Genomic DNA, 25,966 nt, shown 5'->3' on the forward strand with positions numbered 1-25,966 from the left:
GTTTAATTTAAACTTCAGATGAAAATCCAAAAAACTTGAAGAAAAAACAGAAAAACACCCCCAAAACCCAATCACATCCTGTCACAATTATCTATTTTTAACAGATTACTCCATTATGTATAGAGATGAGAGAAATAACCCAAAACAATAGAAGAATGTCATGCCAAGATAATTACACAGAAGATAAAAAGCAAAGCTGTGGTATGTCTACACACACAATTGGTTTACCTTGCTTCTCCACATCCTTCAGTGGGTCGACTCCTGGGGACAGGATAAAGAACATTGGCGTTGCAGGTCCCGATTCTTCAAAGGTTGTTGCAAAATCCAGGGATCTCCCTACCGCATATTTACTGCCAAGCTTCTCCTCTACAAAATCTCTGCCAGAAAGAAAACAGTTGCCAGTCTCCTGTTGTTCAGAAAGGACAGATATTCCTGCAAATAATCCATTAACCAGTATTGATTTTGCTGATTCAAACAAAAGAGAAACTAAATGGGCATGGAATAAGGTCAGGGAGGATGGGCAGACTGGGCTTTAGGAGTTAGCACTCAGTGGCAGTGTTTGGCACTTTTTCCAGGTGTAAAATGACACATGGCACCCCAATATCTGAGAAATGAAAGGAAGGGAGGAGGGAAAGCATGGGACCTACCAGCCCAGGCTGCGTTTGGAATTTAAATACCAGCTTGATGTTGACAAAGGTATCTCAGGAGAGAAGAAATAAGTTACAGTATAGGAAACTGCCATGGACTTGGTACTCCACACAGCCCTTGAGAGGAAAGAGCACTCCTTCGGATTTATCACCAAAAGTAACAGCAAGTGCAGAGGATTTTCAAAATGACTTTGTTCTGGAAAGATAAAAGGGAAGAGCTCTGAGGATATCTGGCACGTGGAACTTAGCCTCTGCATGAGAGGCACAAGGCAAAATACAACTGAGTGAAGAGGGAAAAGCTCAGCTCCACAGCAGCTGCTGAACAGAATACAGCACATGGAGAACGTCCAGGCTCAATTTCCCCAGGGTAAGCTTCCAAAATCACTGCTTTAGAATAAGATGATGCAATGAGTATTGATCCAAAGCTAGGGATGTTGTATTCAAAGCCCGAGAATGAGTTACTCTTCTAGTGCAGATGCATGATTTGGGCCTTTTGGAAACCTCTGTATCACGGGGAAGAAAAACATTTTTCACCTGGTAGATGATACAGCTTATTGCAGTCAAATCCTAGGAGAGCTGTGAGTCTCCGTCAAGGACTAGTGAAAGGCAACTGGAATAGAAATGCCTGTGGGATTGCAAAAGGAAAAGCTTCCTTGTTGTTTGGTATGACTTCACCTTGACCAAGTTATACCTTGCTAGTAGATGATGGACTGATCTGACCTCATCATGGATTAGGAAGCATCAGGAGCACAAGGTGTTGCAAGAAGATCCTTGCTGATGTTCTTCTATAAGACTGAAGGATGAAATGGGTATTTACCCTAGTGAGGAAATTATGGTTCTTGGTGATTGACCTGGCCTTGCTCCATCCCTGGCAGTGTTCAATGCCCAGGTTGGACAGAGCCTTGGGTGCCATGGTTTAGTGTGAGGTGTCCCTGCCCGTGGCAGGGGGGTTGGAACTGGATGATCTTGAGGTCCTTTCCAACCCTAACCTATGATTCTATTCTATGATTCTATGATGGATAATAGAGCACTGCCCCCACCTAGGATCTAAGGAGTCAGGGTAAGAATGGTTTCTCCTCAGGCCTAGGGAATAAAACAGCCTGTGCAATTAATCCACAGGGATCTGTTATGAAGACTGGCTGAAAAAACTAACTTCCAGCCCAGCAAAATGCACAAATCCTGTATAGGTGTGGATCATTTTAGATACCAAAGAGCTTCCTAGACCCATCTTCATGGAGCTGGCACATATGACAAGGGAAGGCACTGTGAACTGTTACTGTATATCCAGCCAAGCTTTTGAACCTGGATTCCATTATCTTCTCACAAAAGGGGAATGTGAAAGGTGCTGAAACTTTACGTTCTAGTTATTATTGAGCTGTGTGAGTACCATTTTGATTGAAAGAAATTAGTTTAACTTGCTTCAATGAATTATGCACTTAAAAGTTCAGAAAGACAAGAGCTTATTTTACTTAAACCAAACAACAACCGGAAAAGCAGTATTTTCAGCTGACACAACACACGGAGCATCTAACCCTAAAAGAGTAAGAACTTCAAAGATGGTTTAGAATTTTATGACTGTCATGAATTATAGTATTTCATTTAATAAAACATAACAACATTGACCAAAGGGAGATGGCATTCAGTCTTGTCTGCATTTCTCTGTGAATATTAGAGCAAAACCAGAAATCTAGTTCATACACTGGGTAATACATTCTGCTACATGTACCCATAGACACGCACATGCCAGATGCTGGAGCAATATAAACTATTTGAGAGGCAATAGCAGGAGAGACATTGCAAAAATGTCAAACCACAGACTATTAGGAAAGAGAAGTTAAAACCAAGTCCTAATGGGGTGAAAGACCTTTAGCTTCTCCTGGAACAAGCATATTGCTTTTGCGCACCTCCATAGAGCTTAGCCTCGCCTGGTTCCCTTCACTCCATAATTCACAACTACAACTTTCAGAAGTAGCAGCACATAAATTTTGCATTTTACATGGGGAAAAAGAAAAAGGCAAAAAGAGAAAACCTCTCTAAGGCTTTCCTTTACTTCTACATTTGATTCCTATGCCTAAAGAAGAGCCACAAAGGATTTAGTAACTAAAATAGAACTTAATGAACTCTAGGAGTCATACTGATGATTCTAGCAGGTGTGTATGATGATGCTCATTTCTGACCTGGCATGTCTGCTCCTCACCCAATACCAGTTTTACTACTCCACTGCAGTTGGTGATATTGGGGTTAGATCTCCCTAAGCAAGAAACTCCAGCTAAAGGGAATGTGTTGACTGTCTTGCAGAGTTCAGAGAGGACTCATTGAGCAGACTCCCTTATAGGAAACCACTCTGCAGAACTCACATTCTATAATGACTAAATCTAAACATATTTCTGAATTACTCCTGATCCCTCAAAAACACCCACCAAAAGTTGCTTCCTAAGCAAGAACGTTCCCAAGACAGTTGGGAAGTGCCTGTACCTGACAGCGTAGGTCATGCGATCGGGCCGGATGGCTCTCATGATACACAGGCGCTGCAGGGCTGACTTGTTCTTCCATTCCTGAGGGAACTTCTCCTTTTCAGGACACTCAGATTCAACAAATTTCTTCCACCGTTTTGCAGACCCCTCAATATCCCGATCCAGGTTTCTGAATTCCTCCATGGATGAGAGAGCCTGGAGAAAAACAAGGATGGTTTTCAGAAGAACAATCCTATGTGCTTCTGAACTGTTTTTCTGACATTAATCACAGAATCAAAGAATGGTTTGGGTTAAAGGGACCTTAAGAACCCACAATCCAGTTCCAACCCCTGCCACAGGCAGGGACCCCTTCCACTGGAGCAGCTTGCTCCAAGCCCCTGTGTCCAACCTGGCCTTAAACACTGCCAGGGATAGGGCAGCCACAGCTTCTCTGGGCACCCTGTGCCAGCGCCTCAGCACCCTCACAGGGAAGAGCTTCTGCCTTAGATCTAACCTGAACTTCCCCTGTTCTAGTCTGAACCCATCACCCCTTGTCCTGTCACTGCAGTCCCTGATGAAGAGTCCCCCTCCAGCATCCTTGTAGCCCCCTTCAGACACTGGAAGCTGCTCTGAGGTCTCCATGCAGCTTCTCTTCTCCAGGCTGAACAGCCCCAATGACTGCTCCTGTTTTGCTGCATCAGAAGGGTCATAGCTGGAGCCTGGAAAGCACAGTCAGAAACCCACCAGGATCAGACTTTGTCCATTCTCTTTCCCAACTCTGTTGTCACACATTGTGAATAGGAATCAACAGGAATCAACACAGGCCACAGGAAAGTAGGAATGAGAACAGTTGCATACTTGTGGAAGGTCTGAACTGGCAAGTGTCTCAAGGCTGCCCACAGAACACCAGCTCTAAAATCGTGCTGCACCTAACACAGCGTTTCCTAATGCCCTTAACACCCATGCCCAGCCTGTGAAGCTACTGGTGCTACTGCAGTGCAGCCACTGGGACAGGGGAGTTTGGAATTGACAGTCCAGAGAAGGATGAAAGAGTTTGGCATCATTCACAATGCCAAATAACCTGTCTATAACCCAAAGAGAAATCTGCTCTCCTGTTTTGAAACCAGAACTGGATGATCACAGGTGACAAGCATTTGCTACTGTCAGTTATCCAGAAATGCCTGATTTGGATGGGAGCTGGGAAAGTTGAGCCCAAGTGTGACAGGAAAAGACATCACTGGCATTCCTGTTGCTGCATGCCTGCAAACAGTCCTTGTAGTGCTTCAACAGACACAGAGAACTGTGCAGCAGAAATCACAACTGGTGGAAAAATGTGCTTTGGTATCCAGGGTGCTCAGGATCCAAAGCTCAACAGAGACTCTGACCACGCTCACCAAAACTGGGTTTTTAAGGGATAGTTGGAGTATTATCTTCATCTTTCTTCACATGCAGTTATTCTTCTCTCCCTGTTCCCCTGGGTGTATTCCTCCGTACCTGCATAGCCTGGTGCACGTGTTGTGAAACCACAGCACTGAGCATTCACCATGCAGACCATGGAGCCACAAATCTCCACAAATAGTGCCAACTGTAAATGGGTGGGATCTTTTCTTGGACAAGCACAAATATGACCCTGCACCACTGCCAAAATCAAATCAGAGTTCCAGTGTCCTCCGCATAAAAAGGACATGGAACTGTTGGAACAAGTCCAGAGGAGGTCACGAGGATGATCAGGGGCTGGAGCACCTCCCGTATAAAGATAAGCTAAGAAAGTTGGGCTGCTCAGCCTGGAGAAGAGAAGGCTGCGTGGAGACCTCAGAGCAGCTTCCAGTACCTGAAGGGGGCCTATAGGGATGCTGGGGAGGGACTCTTCATCAGGGACTGTAGTGACAAAGACAAGGGGTAACGGGTTAAAACTTAAACAGGGGAAGTTTAGATTGGATATAAGGAAGAAATTCTTTACTGTGAGGGTGGTGAGGCACTGGAATGGGTTGTCCAGGGAAGTTGTGAATGCTCCATCCCTGGCAGCATTCAAGGCTGGGTTGGACAGAGCCTTGGGTGACCTGGTTTAGTGTGAGGCGTCCCTGCCTATGGCAGGGGGCTGGAACTGGATGCTCTTAAGGTTCTTTCCAACCCTAACTATTCTATGATTCTATGATATATACTTGCTAAGTGTACATGGAGATTAACTTCTTGGTGCTACAAGTCTGTGGCAGAAACAGGTAGCTGAAGAATGCCCCAAAGAACAACTCAGCAAGGCAGTAAATAAACTATAATGACAAAGAAAATGCAGCTATATTTTATAGGTAGAACGCTGTGACCATACATGTTATGCAGAGAAGTAAAGAATCCAAATCATCTCCCTTACAAGCAGTGCAAAGCGTATGGCACAGCTTGCAAAGTTCTGCTGGATGTCGAGCAAAATTCTCACTGAAACCAACATCTTCAGAGCATTTTGCATAATCTGAAGCTGTCAGCAGTTGAACATGAAGTGGAAAAGACAAGTGAAGTATAAAAGAGAGTAAATGAGCTGTTTTGTATAAAAACAAAAGAGCACACTCAGAGCAAAGCAGAAGCTTCTTGATGGGAAGTGGTGTTCTGCAGCATCGATGTTCCAGCTCACATCCCGGACAGCTTCACTGTGGAGAGCAACTGAGGGAGCACCCTGCGAAATGCTGCTGTGACACCACAGTCAGATCAACTGGAGAATACGCACTTGCCACAGGGCTCTGAGAGTCATGCAAGAGCCCTGACAGTAGTGCTGAGGGACTGCCTTGGATATGGTGCTGTTGCAAATGAGGCAGAAGACACTGAAGGCCACTCTGCCCTAAAAACCGCAGGAGAGCCACACTTTCCCACTGGAAAGGCTTCCCAGTGAGAACACAAGAAGTGGAAAACTTTGTTCTTTCTGATGGACTGAACTTCAATGCAGAGAGTGAACAAAGGGAAAGAAGGTGTCAGAAAAAGGGGCTTTTTAGAATAAATGAGTTCATGTTTTTAGCAGTGGGAATGCCTGTAGATGACAGAGAGAAACAGTTTGTCAAGCTGTTCCCAGTAGGTGCCATTGACCCGGGACATTTGTTAAATATACCCTCACAGCATCACAGAAGCGATGCTTGGAAGAAACCTCTGGAGGTGTCTAGTCCAACCTCATGCTCGGACTGGGACTACAGCCAGCACTGGAACAGGTCAGCCATGGCTTTGTCTACTGAAATGCTGAAATGGGAGTGCTTCATTCTAAGCCTCTCTGCGTGCCTGTTGTAGAGCTGAACTATCCCTCTGGTAAGGAAGATTTTAGGGGTTTATGTATACGTATACGTATACGTATACGTATATGTATATGCTGAACCTCCCTACATTCAGTTTATCACAGCTGATCCTTATGACATTCGCTGTCAATAACACGGAGAGTGTGGCTCTGTCACCTCATAGCTGGAGAAATCCCTTCACCTTTCCCCACAGGCCATGTGCTCTAGGACCAGAATTAGAGCTACAGGGAGAAAAGTACTTGAAGATATTACTATAAAGCTTCTGCACCAGGTCAAGCCTCACTCGAAATCATCATTCCATCGACAACTCCACAGAAGGCACAGATAAGAGCAGAGCGCTTGCAGTATCACTTGAGAGCTACAGTATGGACTGACTCAATTTGGTACCGACCCTCTCCATGCCAAACTCCCAGGGACCCTGAGACTGCCATGAAGGAGAGCATGAGCCAAGCAGCGATTCAACGAGTGTTTCCATGTATGGATCAGCACTAACATGGAGAAACGTCAGCGACAGAAGAACTTGCTCCAAATTCAGTGTCATACCCTGCTTTCTGTGGGACACAGAACTTGAGGAACTGAAATTCACAGGAACAAAATCATGCATCCTGATCTGCCAAAACCTTGCCCTTGCAGCAGTAAATATACTTGATGCACCTCTCATTGCTGAACACAATACGGTGGCAAAGGTTGAATTCAGTGGATTCCTCAGTGCAAGTGCTTATATAGAACATCTTAAACACTGTCAGCTTTGGAAGTGACTTACTTAAAATACCACTTCAGAACTTTGGCTGCTGTTGCTTCAAGAAGTCTCTTGGTTGATGTTAACAAGGGAGAATGTGAAAAATTGCTTTCTTCTTTCTAAATGACAGACATAATCAGAGATGATAGGCTCCCTCTCCCTGAACAACACGCTGCAGCATCAAGCAAGCTCTAATTGCAAGGATAAAGTCTGTGTTACATAAATTAACACAAAAATTTTCATTAGTCAACAATTTTAATTGCGTGTATTAGGAGTGATGGTATTAATAAGAGATGCTGCTATTTAAAAGCCCGTGCAGTGAAAGCTATCTCAATCAGTAATCTTCCTGTGAATATTAATCGCTTTTCAATACCTCGGCTGTGAAATCTTCCAAGAAACTTAGACCAACAATATCTACCAGTGTTTCCAAGCAGCAGGAGGGAAAGCAGGTATGGTACATTGCCTCGGCAGATGGGTACAACACATCAACCTGTGCTGCGTGGCTATTTTTGCCAACAGAGTGAAGAATGCATTTGTCAGTGAGAGTTGTCATGGAAATTGAGAAAGACAAAAAACATTGATCAAAATAAAGCGTGATCAAAAGGGCTCGAGGACTCGAGTTCCTGTCTTTGCAACCCACGTTCTAATCAGCTCTGATTGTTGGAAACAGTGGAGCCGTGAGTTTCTATCTCAGAACGAGACTTTGCCAGCAAAACAGGTCTCTTCGCACCATGTCAAGGCAAGGATCATTGTTTCCTCAGATAAAATGATTTTTCATTCACTGAATCACAGACAGATCGCTTTAGCACTTTGGTTTTCTCTGACAGTTTCTCATCTATGTCAGAACCAGCTTTTAACTGGAGCTGGTATGTCAGCAGATCTGTGAATTTCACACATTCACACACGGCAAAGCGTTCTCTTTCTCCCCCACAGCTGTAGGAAACACAACGTGCATCAGCCATTGGCTTTGAGAAAGAAATCCTGGTTGCCATTGCAAGTGCTGGTGTGCTCATAGGGTGTCCTTGACACACGGCCCTTTGGAGCCAACAAGGGGAAAGGGGATCTTCGCAGTGTCTCAGGGAACAGGGAGATGGACACTATGAGGAGATGCCACACTCCATCCCCAGATACACTATGACAAGCTTTTGTGAATATATTAGAGAAAACACTGGCTGTTATCACTAAAGGCAGTTATTCTAAGGACACCATCCGGTCCAAACTGGCCTGAAGTTTAGGCATTGCTTCATAAAATCTACAGAAAAATACAACGTATTCTCTTCATGTTTTCTTCCCCTTGGCTCCAAAGGAAAACATTCTTTAAAATAAAATACTATTTTGTATTTTAAGCTGTTGCCATCATTTAAAATACCCTGCCCCAGAGCCACCTGACTCGAAAACAGCTCTGGGGCAAGGGAAGTCAGCCCAGCAGCTCATTACCATGCTCTGCACTGACATAACTAGTGTTGAAAATAATACAGTGCAAGTCAAACCAGTGCTGCCAGAGTGAGCTTCTAACACCCAGCTCCCCAGCAGCCAAGGACTGGTTCTTCAAAAGACATCATGAACTCATGATAAAAGAAATGTGATTTTCTTTTCAAGCTGTCCTTGCTCTCTGACTCCTCAGGCTATTCCCGGTTCACACTTTCAGTCTTAGCTCCTTATGTAGCTTTCTTTTAGGTAAAAAAACCCAAATCCTCTACTTATAAAAATGAGGTCTATAAAGAACACACTGAACATCAGATGTCTCTCTATAAAAATCACACAACTTGACAACACTGGAAAGAAATGATAGCTCATACTCTCACAGTTGTAATCATCTGAGAGATTATTAAATCCGAATGATTAGTCACAATTTCATTTGCAAAATTAGGGAGATGGGGCTTTCTGAAGGATGTTACATGGATTCTAAGCAGAGCAGGCTCCACAAAGAAGCAGCTCGCAGTGCTCAGCAGTTCCGCAAGGGACCCTGGGGCTGTCTCCTCCTGACAAGGTGATGCGCACCTGAGGCACACGGCTTCTCAGGGAGGTTTGGGAAACCACCACAGGTTGGCTTCGCAGCTCTCTGTCTGAACACGGGCTTGTAGAGTTTGAAGCAGTTCCTATGGGAACTTCTGCAACAGGGTTAAAGCAGAGCTGATGAATGCCTGACGCTTGAGAGCAACCTCGTGTGTTCTCAAAGCACCTTCTGAAGGTCAGACGTTGTCCATGTGCACTGTGAATTCTGCTCGGATAGGTTTCTGCAAATATTCACTGTTTCCTTCCTTCATTTTCTGCAGGTGGCCCAAGTGCTGTTAAAAAAACCAGCATCCCACAGTAAGAGGAAAACAGCTCCTGGAAGAATGGTAAAGCCAAACTTGCATCTGGCTTGAACTGATAGATTGGATCATTCAGGAAGGAGACGTATAGGCAGATGAATTACTCCATTTGAATACCGCTGTTAATTACAAGGATTAATGTAGAAAATGATGGATTATTTGCCATTTTTCCCATACTAGGCTTTGGGTTGTATTATTCATTCACTGAAGGTGCTGTTTTCTGTTTAGCTACACTACTTGAATTATCCAACTCATAAGAAAAACCTCCACTGAAGGTACAATTAAAGATACGATGGTTTTGTCAAACTTCAATCACCCCTCAACACAAAAAAAGGTTATTTTAATCCTCCTTATTTCTTTCCTAGAAGCTGACTGACAAGCTCACTGCACTGTGTGCCCCTGTCTTCATTCAAACTCATCCTTGCTTTCTCCCCACGTCTAAATTATACCAGGGTTAAAAAGTATGTAGTGCCATGACATGTCACTATACAAAAACATCCTTCTGTTTATCTGTAGCATCCTTCCTAGAGCATCAGAAAACACAGACATCTTGTGCTTGGATGACAGGAGTGGTCTGAGGAGTGACGGATAGGATCTTGATACCTTTCCTTGGAAAATTCCTAGTGAAACCTGTATCATAAATCAGAAGGCAAGGGCTCCAGCGCTCAACTCCTTCACAGCTGGGGTCATGCTGACATTTTTCCTGCACGTTCTGCAACGGTTGTTCAAGAGGTTTTGAGAATGGGCCTTGGGAAGTCAGGTTGCTCTCTAAAGCCTCACTCTTTGTCTTTCTCTTTGATGCTTTCCAGCAAATCAGGGACACAGAGAGACCCAGCAGCCGGCCGTGGGCCCCTGGTGGCAGCTGAGGGGTGGTACTTGTGTGTTTCTGAGAGGTTCCCTGGGTTTGGCTGTTACACATCACAGATGGGCCATTACCATGGGCCACTGCACAGCAAAACTTAGAGAGAAAATATGTCTCATGGACTGGAAGAGCTCAGCTTCACTTCCCACTGCTCTGAGCTATCCTGTCTCCAGAAGGTCTGGACCTTCTTTAAAATGCAAGTCAAAGACCAAATCAGACTGCAGCAGACATGTGGCCGACTCTGAGTGAAGTGAAAAGCATGTCCCCTTGCTCTGTCAGACTATATTCACTGCACAAGAATGCTCCCATTCAGGTACTGGTGATACTTTGGTCGACTCATGCACTGTGACGTGGGGATGATACAGAGACCAGAAGCCCCTCCACAAAAGGCCATCTCATGTGCCTCAACACAGGTAGAGCCTTGGTGTTACCATTAGGGTTCCAGAGATTGTTCCCAGTCAAAATATAGCTGAGCACTTAATCCGCAGTCTTCAGAGATGCTCACATGAACCAGCACTGCCATGCAAAGGAAATGTTCATGAGCTCCGCCACATTACAGAAATAAGGAGCTCCAACAATTCCCTTATGGCAGATCTGGGCTTAAAAGGAGGAACTAATAAAGAGGAGCCGTTTCTCTTCATTGCCTTTCCAAAAGCATCTTATACATCTAGGCACAGTATACCATGTCCAAACCAGGATGACTGCTTGTGTGCCCTTAGCTGGCAGCAGAGCTTGGCCATCAGACCTCTCTGCTGTCCCTCCTGGCTCCACAGTCCACTGGCATCTTTTCAGGAGTGCACTGCACCTGGTATTCTATTTTTTTAAGCAAAGCAATAAGACTTCAAAAGCTTTACAATGTCCAAAAAAGACACATCTGATATCTAAAAGATATCTCTGATGAAGCAATTACTTCCCTTTCCTTCTATTTAGAAGGTGAAAGAATTTTAACATTCAAAATGACCAGCTGACTGTAGGCTTTGTGTCATGGGTGCATTGAGTGAAGGACAACACTGCTGTAGAGGCCTCTAGAAAAACCCATTTTCCACTCAGCAATCAAACCAACAAAGTATGTCTTTAAATCTTTGATGTGATCAAAATCTCTGCTCTATTTCAGATAAGCATCAGACAGTTGGCCAGCAGGTTATAAAGGGAAAGGAAAAATAAAAGGTAAAACGTTCTTAAGAAGTAATTCTGTGAGACATTGGGAGTATTTCTCCAAGATCTGACTGCTAGTGAGGACAGATGAATGGCCTTAGGAAACTTCTAGATGAGAGCAGATAAATGCACATTGAAGGGTCATAATCAATGTTTTCTATCAAAGTTGCACTGAATGGCTGCACATCTGAGGAACTGAGCTAACGGAAAAGATTTAATTAAGCCTATGACTTTCTGGCATAATAAGAATTCGGACTGTACATGGGAAGCTGTGCAAGCCCTTCCTATCAGACCGGCCTGACCAAAGGACTTTGCTTATGCACAAAGAGTACAGCAGATTGTGTCACAATGAATCTTTGACAAGAATGAAGAATCTCAGTGCCTAGAAAGTACAAGAAGTGAGAGCTGGGAGCGACATTGCTGCTCTTCTGTCACAAACAGCCCCAGTTCTCTGAAATGCAAACTGTGATTCGGTATTTTATCTCCTGAGGCACTCACGCAATCTGATCATCTGCATGCTGCAGAATTATAAATATGGAGTTAATATACTACTTTGTCTAGTGCTGTTCTCCTCCTCGAAAGCTGAATTCAGTATTTAGAGCTCATTATTCAACATCACATTTATTAAACAATGCCCTTTTAGCGGCGTTTTCATATCTACATAATGAAAATCCTTCCTCTTCAGAAAAAGCTGAGAGAAATGATTGGGATGAAGCAGTAATCCAAGTTGGCCAGGTGTATTCTTGCTGTATATTAACTAGCTTCACTTATCCTACGGGACACATCTGCATTCAGCAAAGAAGAGGCACTGCAGAATATATCACAAAGAAAATCAGACTTGGGAAATGAGTATCTGTGCAAAGGAGATCCAGAGCTGCCTGCATCCAGCCCGCAGGAACACGCTGCTGCAGAGAGCCAGATGCACACAGAGTTAACCAGGGAGCACAGTTTTGCAGGAGGCACAAAGCCAGAGGGAAAACATGGGCACAGGTCCCCAGGAAGGGTATGGAAGGAGCTGGAGCATGAGAGAATTTTACAGCACAGATCCCTGGGGTCACAGAGAAATCCATTCACCCAACCTCTCAGTGGCCTGAGAACAAGCCTCATCTAAAAAGGGATGGTTTTAGCCAAGGCAACCTTGAAAATGGAGGTGAGAAGGGCATGAGCACCAGCTTTAGTAGTAGTGGTAAAGCTCAAGAAGAGCTCAGCTTGACTGCGGGTATGTCCATATGACCTTTCCTAGGCAAATACAAACTGCTCCGTTGAACCCCTAAGGAGCACTGGCACTGAACAGAAGATGCGTAACTATGCCTTGTGTGAGGCTCATCTATGAAGCTGTTACAGAGTAAGGCTGTCTCACACTACGAGACGGAGGAGTGCCTATCTGCCCATCTCATATCCCAGCATACCTATACAGTGAGGAGAAGACACTCACTTTCTTCTTGCCTGCTGATGTGCTCCTGAATCTGTGGCTAAAGAAGAGGTCCAGACATGAGCTCACTGTGAGCCACACAGTTTGCTAGCATCTCGCCGTCTCACATTTGACTTTGGAGAACTCACCTGCCCTCAGAAAATGCCTGGACATAGCCAAGGAAACTCCAGGGACTGCCTACAGCAAGCAACCTGGTTTGGGACATGAGGCCACTTTCACTGTATGGATTTAGATGCTGACAGGGCCAGAAAACAACTGCTGAACCATTTTACTTGTTAGTCTAGACACAGTCTGCAACAGCCACAAAAAAACCCACGATGCCATTTCTATATCCATGATCAGAGCAGAACCGTAATATGAGCTGTCTGTCCTAGCCCTGTGGATAACTGAAGAACAGCTCAACCTGCAGAATGGGTTTCACACATGGTTGAAGGGACCACAGTGCCCCAATTCAGCGAATACTGAATACAGGTATCAACACCCTCATCTTATGATGCTGGAGAACTTTTAGAGAAGGAAAGAAGCAAAAAATGGGGGAAAAACTCTACAGAGGACAATCTCCACCCTGATTCTATGTTAAGTTCAATCATGCAACAATATCAAAATGGTCACTGGACATGGCTGTGTCCTGATATCCTGTGCAGTTCAAGCAGTAGCATCATTGTACATTTGGGATCTAAGGTGTGTCCATACATTTACTGGTAAGGTAATCAACAGCCAAGTCAATCTTGCACATACACAAAGACCTTTTCCAGAAGTACAACGAGAAATGAGATCTCTCAGCTAAGTCCAGGGAACACAGAGGGTAAGGAAAGTACAACAGGGTGTACTAAAGGAAATAGAAAAAAGACAGAAAGCCTCATTAAGAGTAAAAAATACTTTGGACTTCTCAAGAGGTCACTATTAAGTACCTGCAAAAGACAGGCCTTAGAACTGAAATGACCAACTCTATTGAACGCCAAAGTCAGGGACTCAGCAAAGGCACAAATTTCATTAAATGATACTATTTTCTCCCCTTCCTGCTCATAACTAACCCTTCAATAACCCAGAGGCCGTATCTGCACTGAGGATAATGACTGTGTCCTTTGCTCCCACCTCCCCTTGCTCCAGAGCCTCCGCAGGTACTACTATTTCCCCCATATAAGCTGCCTGATGAATAGAATCAAGTTAAGCTCAGAGCAGTTTTCCTTGACCTGTACTTAGATCGAATTCAATTCCCATTTCAGCCTTAGAGAAGCACCTAAAAAGCCTGAAACTTTACCTATCTTTCCCAAGTCTATCAGCAGATCTAATAAGAATATTACCCTTCCCTACAGACTGTGCCCTTCTGGGCAGGCACGTGGGTTTCTTCATCCAGTGGTAAATACTGAGCTTCACTGGTTATAGTGAAAAGCTTTGTAAAACTTCTTACTGAACTGAAAAGAAGCTGGAAGCCTAAATCATGCACGTGTGTCCCACAGACAGATCCCGCATCATGAGCAGAACAACTGCAGAGGACTGTTAGCCTTTATGTATTATAAATCAAACAACAGTAAACACTAAGCCAAGTCACCCAAGGCTCCTTGCATGCCCAGAGTCCTCAACATTTAATGAGGCTTCCTTTGAAGTTAATGTGCCCAAAATGGGAGGCACAGAACGGGCCACAAATGCCAATATTGATTTCTTTTGGCACTGCTACCTGGGCCTGAAAGCCCTGGCAAAGAGGAGCACTTTGTGGAGGAGCATTTTCCATGTTTCTGTGAAGAATGACGGAAAATGCTGAATTCCACTTTGAGTTTGAACTATGAATCTGAAATGTATTTTGCTCAAGCCTTGTTGGAAAAACAATTTATTATAGCGCTTAATCTTTCCGATGAAAGAAAAGGGGATTTTAGCCTGCTAATAAGCTGTGTAGAAGCCATGACTAATTAACCTAATTATAGCAGTCTGTGACAAAATGTGATTATACTAAAACCATGCCTCAAGTAACTGGAGTTGCCAGAAACTCAAAGGCTAATAAATAAACACACATTAATAGAACATAAACACTAATAACATTGACACCAGCCGTATTATTTATAGCCAAATCAATGCTACAATCATCACAGAAGACAAATCTGAAGTGCTCAGTAGCTGATAATACAGAATCCACATCCTAAAAACCCCTTATGCTTTTGTCTATTCTCCTGGATATGTCAAATAGATGCAAGAATAAAGCATGAAGAATGGATGACTGGGAGTTGTTTTCCTTCTGGTGTTGATGACCCTAAGCTGGCAACTGTACCAACTTCATCACAGTAGTGAGGCTGCTGCAACACTCATGATGAAGCACACAAGGAACATGAAAAGTCATTTCACCCACGTTGAATGGAACTGGCCATCACAGAGGGGATTACCCCAGAAACAAAACTCACTGCAGACTTAGGTGTCTGCTTGGAGCATGTACCACTTATAAGTTCGGACTAGCAAAGGCATCCTTGGGCACTACAGGAGCACTGTGTTTTCTAAGATGCATAAAAAGAATCTCTGAAAATAGAATCAGAGCCCAAAACCTCTGAAACCTGTGGTGGAAGGAAGTTCCCTTTCCAGATGAAATTTAGAGGACTGAAGTAGAAAGAAGCTTTGTGGTGCAGAACACTCCCAAGCAGTGAAGAACGCCAACCCAGAAGGACTCCAGAGGAACTAGAATGCACCATTCACCCTCTATATCCCCCCACTGAGCATGCACAGGGACAGAGCAGAGTTGAAGAGGTGTGAGATTTCAGGCAATGATTTGTATGTACATCTATAATCTCTACAGACGCACAGCCCAAAGACAAAATATGCTGTTGCAAAGCATGTATTTCATGGGCTTGACGGCTGAGCTCCCTGATTATGTGTGTTGACCCTAAGTGAACACTTAATGTGTCTTCAAAAGAGAGGCAAAAATAAAACTGCTGCTGTCTGAACAGCAAAATGCCACTGCTGAACAGATGATAAAAGAAAGGGTGTAGAATTCTTCTAGTTCCTCCATTATTATGGAAATATGCCTTTTAGAAGATGAACAGCACTGGTTTAGTGAGAAGTTCCACGCTTATTTTATGGCTGAAAATGTGACTGTGACATTTTCAATGCGAGTTAGGCCACGTGCATGCACAGAATGAGTCAAAGATGACAACTCCTGGTCAGGACAGACACACCTGGTATGAACTGTTCCATGCTACAATTTGAAATCACTACGGGCGACCTGGGTTAGAAACATCAGCTTCATTTGACTTCTGAGCTGTGGTCTGAAACTCAGTGCTTTAACTACACATTACAAGACGGTGTTTGCCAGGTGAGGCGCAGCCTAGCATGTGGAACCATAACCCACAGCTCCTGGTTTACACGATTCAAACAGTAAAAGAATATCAGAGATGTCTTGGGTGTAGATGAAGATGTTTTGCCTGGCCAGCCTCCAGGAACCAGATCCATTCTCTGTGTAGCATGACAGAAGGGAGAGAGAGGGAACACCACAATGCCCCAGAGGAGAATTTGAGAACTATCCCAATGAAAGCAGGATGTCTTCACTCCCTGCTTTACAGCGCCAGAGAGATGTCACACAAAGGCAGCATGCTACAACCAGATCACTACAAATAGTGCCAGAGACTGAGCAGAAGCCCCATTAACCCAAAAGCTGCAATCTCAGATCCCCTCAATGAACATGCCTAACTTCAAGAACATTTTGACCCCTTCCAGACAACCAATCACACGCTGCTGAACCAGGTCCAAATCCAGGACAGTTCACATCGGTTGGCAAATTAGAGCAAAGACGGGATAACTCACATGTCCTTCAGATGCAGTTCCTCACCTCTCACTCCAAACATGTGGCCGCTGTTAGACCTTCGCATTGCCAGGACAGTATTCTTCTGCAGAAGGTCTGTCAGCTGCCACTCCTCTGTCCCCAGCACAGCTCTGCAGATGGTGCTACACTGAACTCCCACCTCCTCCCAAATACAGTGAGGATCTCCATGTCCTTTAGAATCTATAACCACATAATCAGAGATTGGACAGGGCTTGGAGCAACCTCCTCTAGTGGAAGGTGTTCCTGCCTGTCTGCACAGAGGCTGGAACTGGATGAGCTTTAAGGTCCCTTCAACACAAACCATTCTATGATTCTATGGTATTCTCATCCCTGTCTTACAGAGAGAAAAGCCTAAATCTTGGAAGAGAAAATCACCTTCCTGGGGACACATAGATCATTGGGGTACAGTCATGAGGAGCCCACAGAGACAGCCTTGTACCTACAAAACTCTCTATTTCTGTGGCATTTTTGTGCTCCTTCTCATTTAGGGTCAGAACTTTGTTCACCAAATGCTTTAAGGACCTACCTGAAGGCTGCTGGAAGGAGATATGGGAGGTATCTCCCATAGAGAGGAGACATGGGATGTTGATTCACATAGTTTTAGGAAAGCAGATACCTTGATTCCTCCCCAGGAGTGATTAGACAGGAAATCCACAGGGCTTGTGACTCTGGTCTGTGCTGGGTATCTTAGAAGGAAATCCAGTTCTACTGCATTGATTTCTTTACTCATCAGAAGTATCTGTAATTCCAAACAAACAAGATACCCTTGAGCAGGAATATACTCAATCAGATTCATTATTTAACTCATGTAGCTGCCAAATATGTGGCTAGAAGGTAAACAGTGTCCTGTGTTGAAAGGGTGCGATGAAACTTACCACAGAGGTGTTTTGGGTCTCCCCAAAAGAAGACCAGGAATGAGTATGGAGATTGGCAACATAAGTTTGGGAAAGCTTTGTGCTGAGAGCTGTGATCCAGGCTCATGGATAACACACTGAGAAGTCCCTATCAGGGACAGTGACACCATCACTGCGCTGGGCAGCCTGTTCCAATGGCCAAGCAACCCTTCAGTGAACACATATTTCTTCATATCCAGTCTAAATACATGGAATACATGGAATAAGACTGCCAGAGCAATGTTCAAGGTAGTTCTGGATGCATGCTGAGAGCCCAGCCAGAGCCACATGGCTCCACATGCACTGGCTAGAGCCACGGCTCCATGTGCACTGCCAGACTTCTGGAATCTCAAAGTCCAAAACCCTGAATACCAATTCTGTATTGTGGAAAAAAGACCAGTGCTGGAGAGGTGAGTTTGCTATTTCCTTGTCACAGATCCTAGACCCTATCTCATTATTGCCTCCTGGCGATGGCATCTGAAGTGTGCCGGCATCTTCTCTTCCACCAAGTACTGAGGTGCTTGGTTCAAGATCCAACGGCTTGTTTATATGGGTGAATCCTGGGCCTCCTCACTCAGCTGCCTCCACACACTGGAACTGTAGATGCTGTTTTTCCTTACAGCTTAAAGTGACCCATTAACTATTTTTAATGCTTAGTGTAGCTACAAGTACAATGTGTGCTACTTCAACACTTTATTTAGAGATCTATATTAGAAAAAGATGGCATCCTTTGGGTCAGAATTACGGCTGCCATTGCAAAATATGAACTGACTTTTTACACACAGGCAATTCATTAACAAAATACAGTGTTAAATTGTTTTATGCGTGTCTATAAACGTGTGGACACATACACTTCCTTTCCATTTCACACCTAGTTACGTAGAATGAAAAAAATCATGGCAATCACTGGATCAAGGTTAACGAGACACAGTGTTTCAGCACTACAAACTTGCTGCATATTTGCATTCTCCATGGCAGGGCATTTACACAGTCATCCCCTGCACAAAATAAATAACAACTTTGCAGCATCGTGCCAAGCACTATTAACTGATTGAATTTGATTTCGGCATAGAGATATACAAAGGTCTCTCTGCTCAGATCGTAGACTAAAAATTATACTAACATACCAGCCAAAGACAGCACTTATTTAGCAAGCATTTCTTTGGCCTTCAAGACCAGCTTACTTTGCCCTTTTTTTCAGGTCCTGCAAGTAGGTATTAATCTCTCCAACAACCCTTTGTCAGCACAATGCAAATCAAACACAGCATCTGTGACTGTTACCAGCAAGAGAGGCAGAGAAGAAAATCAGATCCCCAGCCTGTGTCTTTTCTGCTCTGATGCTGAAGGCCACGGCTGTGATAGTTTGAGCTTTCCTTGCATGGCAATATCTTTGCTTATGAAATAAATCACTGCATGCAATGGTGCTGCTTACCTGGAAGGTAACTTGAGCGGTGTAGGTCAATTTATCACACTCAAACAGCCCCCGGGTTGTGTACTGGAACACAGAGAAGGTAATGCTGTCGATGAGGTTCAGCACGCGTGCCTCCAGGCTCTCATCCAGAGGTGCCCTCTCAATGGCTTTCTGAAACACGAGTCTGAAGGCCTAGGTGGGGAAACACAGAGGACACCAGGGGTTTCTAGATGCAGTCTGCATGCTCCTGGGCATCACCTGAAGCGTTGCAGGAAGTGAAGCCACTCAAATACTGTACACGTGGGGCCACAGACAAAGCATTCCCATCTGCCCAGCAGCGTGGCACACTAGCTCCAGAAGGCAAGGGACCACATCTACAGACCAGCCCTTGCATCTGCCTTTAGCTGCTTTTCCGAGTATAGCCAGGTAGTGACAACGTTCCCTATGACACTGTTCCCCTGGGTTTGACGAAGTGCAAACATGGGCTGCCTGAACTAGGACACATACAGGAAACATTTATCTGACCAACTGTGTTCTCTCATAGGGATTACACAGTCCACATCTTCTGCAAAAGTTGAGCAAAAGGAAGGAGTAAGAGGAAGCCACACTTCCCACTTCCCAAATGTTCCAACTTGGGAAAAAACAATTCCCTTAAATACAAAAACAAAAAGTGCAATGAATATTTTACTCTTTGGGTTCAGCAAACCCATCTGTGTGCTGAGCTGAACCCAGAGCGTGGGCAGCAGCTCAAGGCATGGATTCTGCCCCTCTGCTGTGCTCTGGGGAGACCCCTCTGCAGCCCTGATCCAGCTCTGGGGCAGCAGCACAAGAGGGACGTGGAGCTGCTGGAGGAAGTGCAGAAGAGGCCATGGAGATGCTGCGAGAGCTGGAGCAGCTCTGCTCTGGAGCCAGGCTGAGAGAGCTGTGCTGGGGCAGCCTGGAGAAGAGAAGGCTCCTGAAGGGGAGACCTGAGAGCAGCTCCAGTGCCTAAAGGGGCTGCAGGAACCCTGGAGAGGGGCTTGGGACAAGGGCCTGTAGGGACAGGCCAAGGGGAACGGCTTGAACCTGCCCGAGGGGAGACTGAGCTGAGCTCTTAGGCAGAAGCTCTTCCCTGTGAGGGTGCTGAGGCGCTGGCACAGGGTGCCCAGAGAAGCTGTGGCTGCCCCATCCCTGGCAGTGCTCAAGGCCAGGTTGGACACACGGGCTTGGAGCAAGCTGCTCCAGTGGAAGGGGTCCCTGCCCAATGCAAGGTGCTGGAACTGGATGAGCTTTAATGGCCCTTCCAACAAAACCAGTCTGGGATTCTATGAATCTATGAAAGGACTAGATGAGAAAGGAGGGTTGGGCTTCATCTTATGGAAGTGGGATTAACCAGTCAGACACGTTCCCTTGGGGTTGGGTGTATGTGCTAAGAATGCTGCTTTTATATAAGACACTAAGGATTCTTACAATAACATTCCTGATTTAGACAAGAAAAGACAAAAATCTTCTCGAGCTGCCCAAAGAAAATCCATCAGTAAATGATCAAATTCAACTACAAAAAGAAAAGCAAAGCCTAAGGCCTGACGAGCAATGCAAAGGCTCCATACACTGGGACTCAGCAACAGGATATAACCAGGCCAGTCCAAATTAATAGCACCAGCTGGATGAGGCATGACTTTATTGGCAGCATTAGTTTTAGGGTTCTACAAAGGAAAAATGATGCCTCAACAAATTCAAGTAACATTGATACCTACTGCATTATTAAATAATGGCAGAATGCATTTTGCTGCTGAGCATTTCTTTAAGTTGTGTTAAACCAGGCTGCAGAGTCATGCATAAATCTTGTGTGCTCTAATTTATAATGGGCTTCTAGCTGTGTGGTTAGGAGTTTCAAATTACCTGTCTGCATCTTTACACAATGCTTTATGATGTGTCATCAGAATTTACTAGCTAAAAACATGTCATTCAATAATTTTCTATGTATTTATACACACAGCAAATGTTAACTAGAAAACATAAACCAAACCAAATACAGGAGACACAGATTAAAGGTGAAACCTCAGAAACTCCTGGATCTATTATGTATGTGGAAGGAATGAATCTTTCAAAGGGCACCCTCAGACAAAAGGGATTTTGTCCATTTTTCTGGTGGAGATCACAACATATGAGTTGTGGATATCAAAAAGAAAAGCTTCATTGTGGACAAGGCTCCAAATACTGTATTCACTTCTCAATTACTTTTTCCAGGTCACTTCTCAAGGTAAGAAATTCTCTGGAAGAAGTTCTAGCCTAGGATGCCATCTCATTTAACCCTCCCTCCCCCGAAACACCTTTCTCCTGTGGTAAAAAACCAAAAAGCCTTCCATTTATGAAAACATTAATACTGGAACTCTTGGATGAATACCCAAAAACCCTTGGTTGTTACTGGCCAGACCGATTGGGACTACTCTGCCAAGACAAGGGACTGTCTGCACTTTCAGTTTTACTGCAGCAGGTCCTGCTGAAGGGGGCCTGCAAGGATGCTGGAGAGGGACTCTTCATCAGGGACTGTAGTGATAGGACAAGGGGGAATGGGTTCAAACTGAAACAGTGGAGATTTAGGTTAGATATAAAGAAATTCCTTATTGTGAGGGTGCTGAGGCGCTGGCACAGGGTGCCCAGAGAAGCTGTGGCTGCCCCATCCCTGGCAGTGCTCAAGGCCAGGTTGGACACAGGGGCTTGGAGCAAGCTGCTCCAGTGGAAGGGGTCCCTGCCCGTGGCAGGGGCTGGAGCTGAATGATCTTAAGGTCCTTTCCAACCTAAACTATTCTATGGCTCTATATCCACACAGGCACTGTGACCCTGATGACATCACAGATACAGAACCAATGTAAGTATAAAGAAAAGACTAAGTGATGGAGCAAATGACTCCAAATGCTGTGCAAAATCTCAGTGCATAAATACATAAAATACATAGAAAAAAGCACTTTGCTGGTTCTTTTCCCATATGATATCTTTTAAATCCATTGCATGCTTTGTTCTTCCAGGCCAAGGCTCTGAGTACAGAGAAAAAGAACAAGTGGCTTGTAATGTTCTGCTTTGCAAAGGCACTTCCTGGGTTTTCAGTAACAAAGACTTAGTGCATCGCTGAGCCAGGCTATATCTTTCCAAAGAGTTCAACTACTGAGAAAGAATCCAAGCAAAAGGAAGAACAGCCTATTATGCCTTATCTAACCTGATCCCAGCCTGACAACTGGCATCAGGCTGACTGGCACGTTCAGAGATGAGTAGGGTCTCTCACCCAAATCCAGTACCCAACACAGCAGGACCTTCTGGCATTCAGACCACTCCTCACTGGGTCTTTGCAGGTGCTGCTGAAACTCTGCTCCTTCCACAGAGGGCAGCAAGAAACATGCTCTGCTCAGCGTTTGCCATAGGCTCTGACCAAACCTTTCCCAATGAGTACTAAAGAGTAGCACAACACAACTTATGTGTTGCAAGCTGGTGCTGGGCATGAATAGCTCCATCCGATTAATGGAAAAGGAGGAAGTGTTCTTCCCTGTGAGGGTGCTGAGGCGCTAGCAGAGGGTGCCCAGGGAAGCTGTGGCTGCCCCATCCCTGGCAGTGTTCAAGGCCAGGTTGGACAGGGCTCAGAGCAAGCTGCTCTAGTGGAAGGGGTCCCTGCCTGTGATCTAGTGGAAGATTCCTTCCAGCCCAAACCATTCTGTGTTTCCTCTATGAGTAATGTGTTAAGTAGCCATATAAAGAAATAAATAATGCAAAGCTTTCCTATAAAACCAAAGAAGCAGAACAGTTTAGGTTATGAGCTCAAATATCCCCAAGAGACCCCAGATGATGACTGTGAACTTCAGCAAGATCAAGAAGCAGCAGCATTGCCTCCTGCAGCCGTGGGGTGGCCCATGGCTCTTAGAGACAGTACCTTCAGAGAGAACTGGTACATGGGATGGATGGCATGGAGGTCGTTCATGGTGAAGTAGAGCAGAGAGGCCCGTGTGGCAGCAGGCCTGTAGTGCTCTCTGGCCTCATTAATCTTAGTTTCTGTCACCTTAGACTCCTGAACCTGGAAGGAAAACACGGAACCAAGTTACTGTGAAACGCCTTTGTGAACTGAACCTGCAGCCCAGGGGAGGGCTGGCATCTGCCACAAAGACATCAGCCCTGGCAGTGGGTAACCCACATGCCTTAGAACCACAGTGCAGCCAGGCTTGAGCCGCCTGCTCCCCATGTCCCCTTCCTCTGTCATGTTCTCCATTTAACTGCATTTACCACCCTGTGCCCAAGCCTGTTTTCCTGAACCCCCTCCAGGCTTCTCCCTGGATCCCTGCTCTTTACTAACCAGAATTGTTTTTCTCATCAATGAGTTTCTCCTGCTAATTGCCCCCCTCCTGCGCAGGTCATTAATAACCCAGGCCTGAACAGTCCCCACGCTGCTCCCAAGGCAGCTTCCCCCAAGGCTGAGAACTGCTAATTTATATTGGCTCTTTGCTGCCTTTCCTCAGCAGCACTTAACACATCCCCACCTTGCTGGCGCAGTGTCTGCACAGCTGCCGTGCATACTGGCTATGGTGAAAACCCTTTGGCCAGATAAATCACCTCATTATCGTCTCAGTCCTGTTCATTTTCATTCCACTTCAGCAGCATAAAGTGACATCCTCAAGCCTCTTGGGGACAATTTTAGGCTCTGGCTATGTACGGTCATAGGTGTCTAGCCACACAGCCACATACTGCTGAGCCAGTGCTGATCCAGCAACCCATGCAATGGGGATGCAGCAGGAAAGGGCTCACACATGTTGTACAAGTCAGCAGGGCATGACACAGCCCAAAATGCATGCCAGTGGGTGCTCCTCTGCCATGACCTGAGCTGGTGTGAGCGCATCTGGCTGGGGCACATCAAACCTTCCCAATGAAGCACTTTAACCTGTGGTGTACAACCAGCACGTCTTGGGATCTTTTGGCATATCCCCAGAGATAATGATGGACTGCGATATCTGAGTCCCCCAAAGAGCAGCTTCAACATCTACTGCAGAAACAAGCATCCGCATGGACCTGAACTCATCATCAGATGAGTTTCCCTTCTGACTGCACCCATGTCTCTCCACCGACTATAAAGGACGCCCAGAGTCTAGCTTAGACTTAGGCAACTAACTTTTAAATATCCCATCCCCAAATGATTAATAAATCTAGTAAAATAAAAGCCCAAGGTGGGGAAGCAGGTGCTTTCCATCAATAGAGCAGGGAGGACTTCCACAGGAAGGAAAATGTTGGCTGAACATTTTTCTTTGGGTGACAGAGTAAGAACACAGTGAGGGTAGACTTGAGAAGCAGGCCTCTAACAAACTCCAAATTCACCAATAGAGCTGTCAGCAATCAGCTTTACAACCACAACTGGCTTAGAAATTGGAGCACTTCCAGAGGGAAATGCCAAGGCTTGAGAGGTCGAACTTCCCTTCATCCCCTTTGGGTGTTCAAGTAAACCCTCCTTAAGGAGCTGAATGCATCCTATGGACCATGAATAGCCAGCAGAAGTAATTCCAGGTTTTAATGTGGAGGATCACTTAGTCCCTTAATCACTGGGGCTACCCTGCTGGGAAGGGAAAGGCAGCTCCAGCCCAGCCCCACCTCGTGGGTAACTCATCCAGGTTGTTCATCTCACCATGCAGGCTGTGAAGGTGGGAGGACTGCAGAGGGAAGCTGTTGAGAATGGCCATGCAGGAGTCCTCTGGCTATCCTGGCATCACAAACACACTTCTCAAGTTCTCTCAACGGCAGAAGAAACCACTGTGCATTTACCTAAGCCCACCTAGCCAGCAAGGGGAAGGAGGTAGGTGGCAATGCTGACACTGCACAGCTAATCCAAATAGTGACTCACACTCCAAGGAAGGGTATGAAACACCCACGTTCTTGCAGATTCACCTGAGATCACAACTCCCTGCTCAGTACTAAACTCCAGCTTAACTGAGTAAGTGTGATGTATTCAGGCTTATGCTGGAATGGTCTAAAGCTGCCTTGGTACAGTGTGTAAAGTTTATTGTCTTTACATCAGGCGCTAACATTTTCTCTTGGTCTTAAATAGGCCATTTAACATACAAAAGCTCCCAAGAACTAAATGGCCTGAAGCTGTCCAGAATGGAGAGCATTTCAATTTACACCACTTTCTATTCTCTATGTTCTTGCCCTGCATACCCAAAGAAGAATGTTCTCTTCTCTGTTCCATCCAGAAATCCTCTAAGATAATACCACACACAGGCTTTTCTCTAGGCTTTTGCTGTCTTTGTACCTTCTCTCCAATCTCTGCAGCAGTCTGCTTAGTGACCTCCAAGTTCTCCACCAACGCTGTGTCTTCCAGGAAGTTCCCAGATGCTGATGACAGCCGAGAGAGCAAGTTGTCCTCTAGTGTTTTCAAGGTGATTTTGAAGCCATTCTGTTGCTTTGTGAGAGATGACTGCAAGTAACACATACAGGCAGTTTTAGACACAAAACATGTGGTAAAGTAAGGACTAGCCACTTTCACATAGGAGCAGGCTTCTAGTTGACAACTGTCATAGTCGAATATTGCTTACTCCTGCCCTTTGCAACTCCTGGGCACAGGCAGAACTCTGGGAATCATTCCATATCCAGTAAGCTATGAAGTCAGAGAAACCTCGAACAGCAGGGAAACCACGGGGAGAACTGAGCCCTTCCACTAGAAATGTATTCAAATGATGGAAGTAAATCAGGAAGAAATGACCTTCAACCCCCATCTCAGTCACATATCCTGCATCTCCATCTTAGAAATATCTATTTATTGGGCTTAGGTCAGCCTAAATAGCCCTTGATGCTTCTCACCCCTCCTGGTGAACCTCTGTACTTGCCACAACACATAGATACCAGGCACAGCAGCAATGAGGACCACAGGGTTGAAAACCCGATGGCAAAACCAACAGCAAGGCCACTTGGATCCAGAGCTGAGCACAACGCATCTCAGGCTCAGAACTGAGGGCAAAGTCCCAACCCCTCTTGATTGCTGGAC

The 25,966-nt window shown here is 45.2% G+C and overlaps 1 protein-coding gene across 5 annotated transcripts in view; it reads right to left on the bottom strand.

Annotated features, from left to right (window-relative positions):
• Window positions 1-25,966, bottom strand: part of DNAH9 (dynein axonemal heavy chain 9) — a 145,493-nt gene that overhangs the window by 36,038 nt on the left and 83,489 nt on the right. For all 5 annotated transcript variants that reach the window (XM_065693329.1, XM_065693328.1, XM_065693330.1 and 2 more), the window contains 6 exons: window positions 25,235-25,399; window positions 22,877-23,017; window positions 18,997-19,167; window positions 17,288-17,410; window positions 3,123-3,316; window positions 229-377 (listed from right to left, as the gene is read on the bottom strand). In XM_065693329.1, the coding sequence (XP_065549401.1) occupies window positions 229-377; window positions 3,123-3,316; window positions 17,288-17,410; window positions 18,997-19,167; window positions 22,877-23,017; window positions 25,235-25,399 (943 nt within the window). The remainder of the gene's footprint in view (window positions 1-228; window positions 378-3,122; window positions 3,317-17,287; window positions 17,411-18,996; window positions 19,168-22,876; window positions 23,018-25,234; window positions 25,400-25,966) is intronic.

Source organism: Lathamus discolor, chromosome 13 (assembly GCF_037157495.1).
Source record: "Lathamus discolor isolate bLatDis1 chromosome 13, bLatDis1.hap1, whole genome shotgun sequence".
In the NCBI taxonomy this organism is placed as follows: domain Eukaryota; kingdom Metazoa; phylum Chordata; class Aves; order Psittaciformes; family Psittacidae; genus Lathamus; species Lathamus discolor.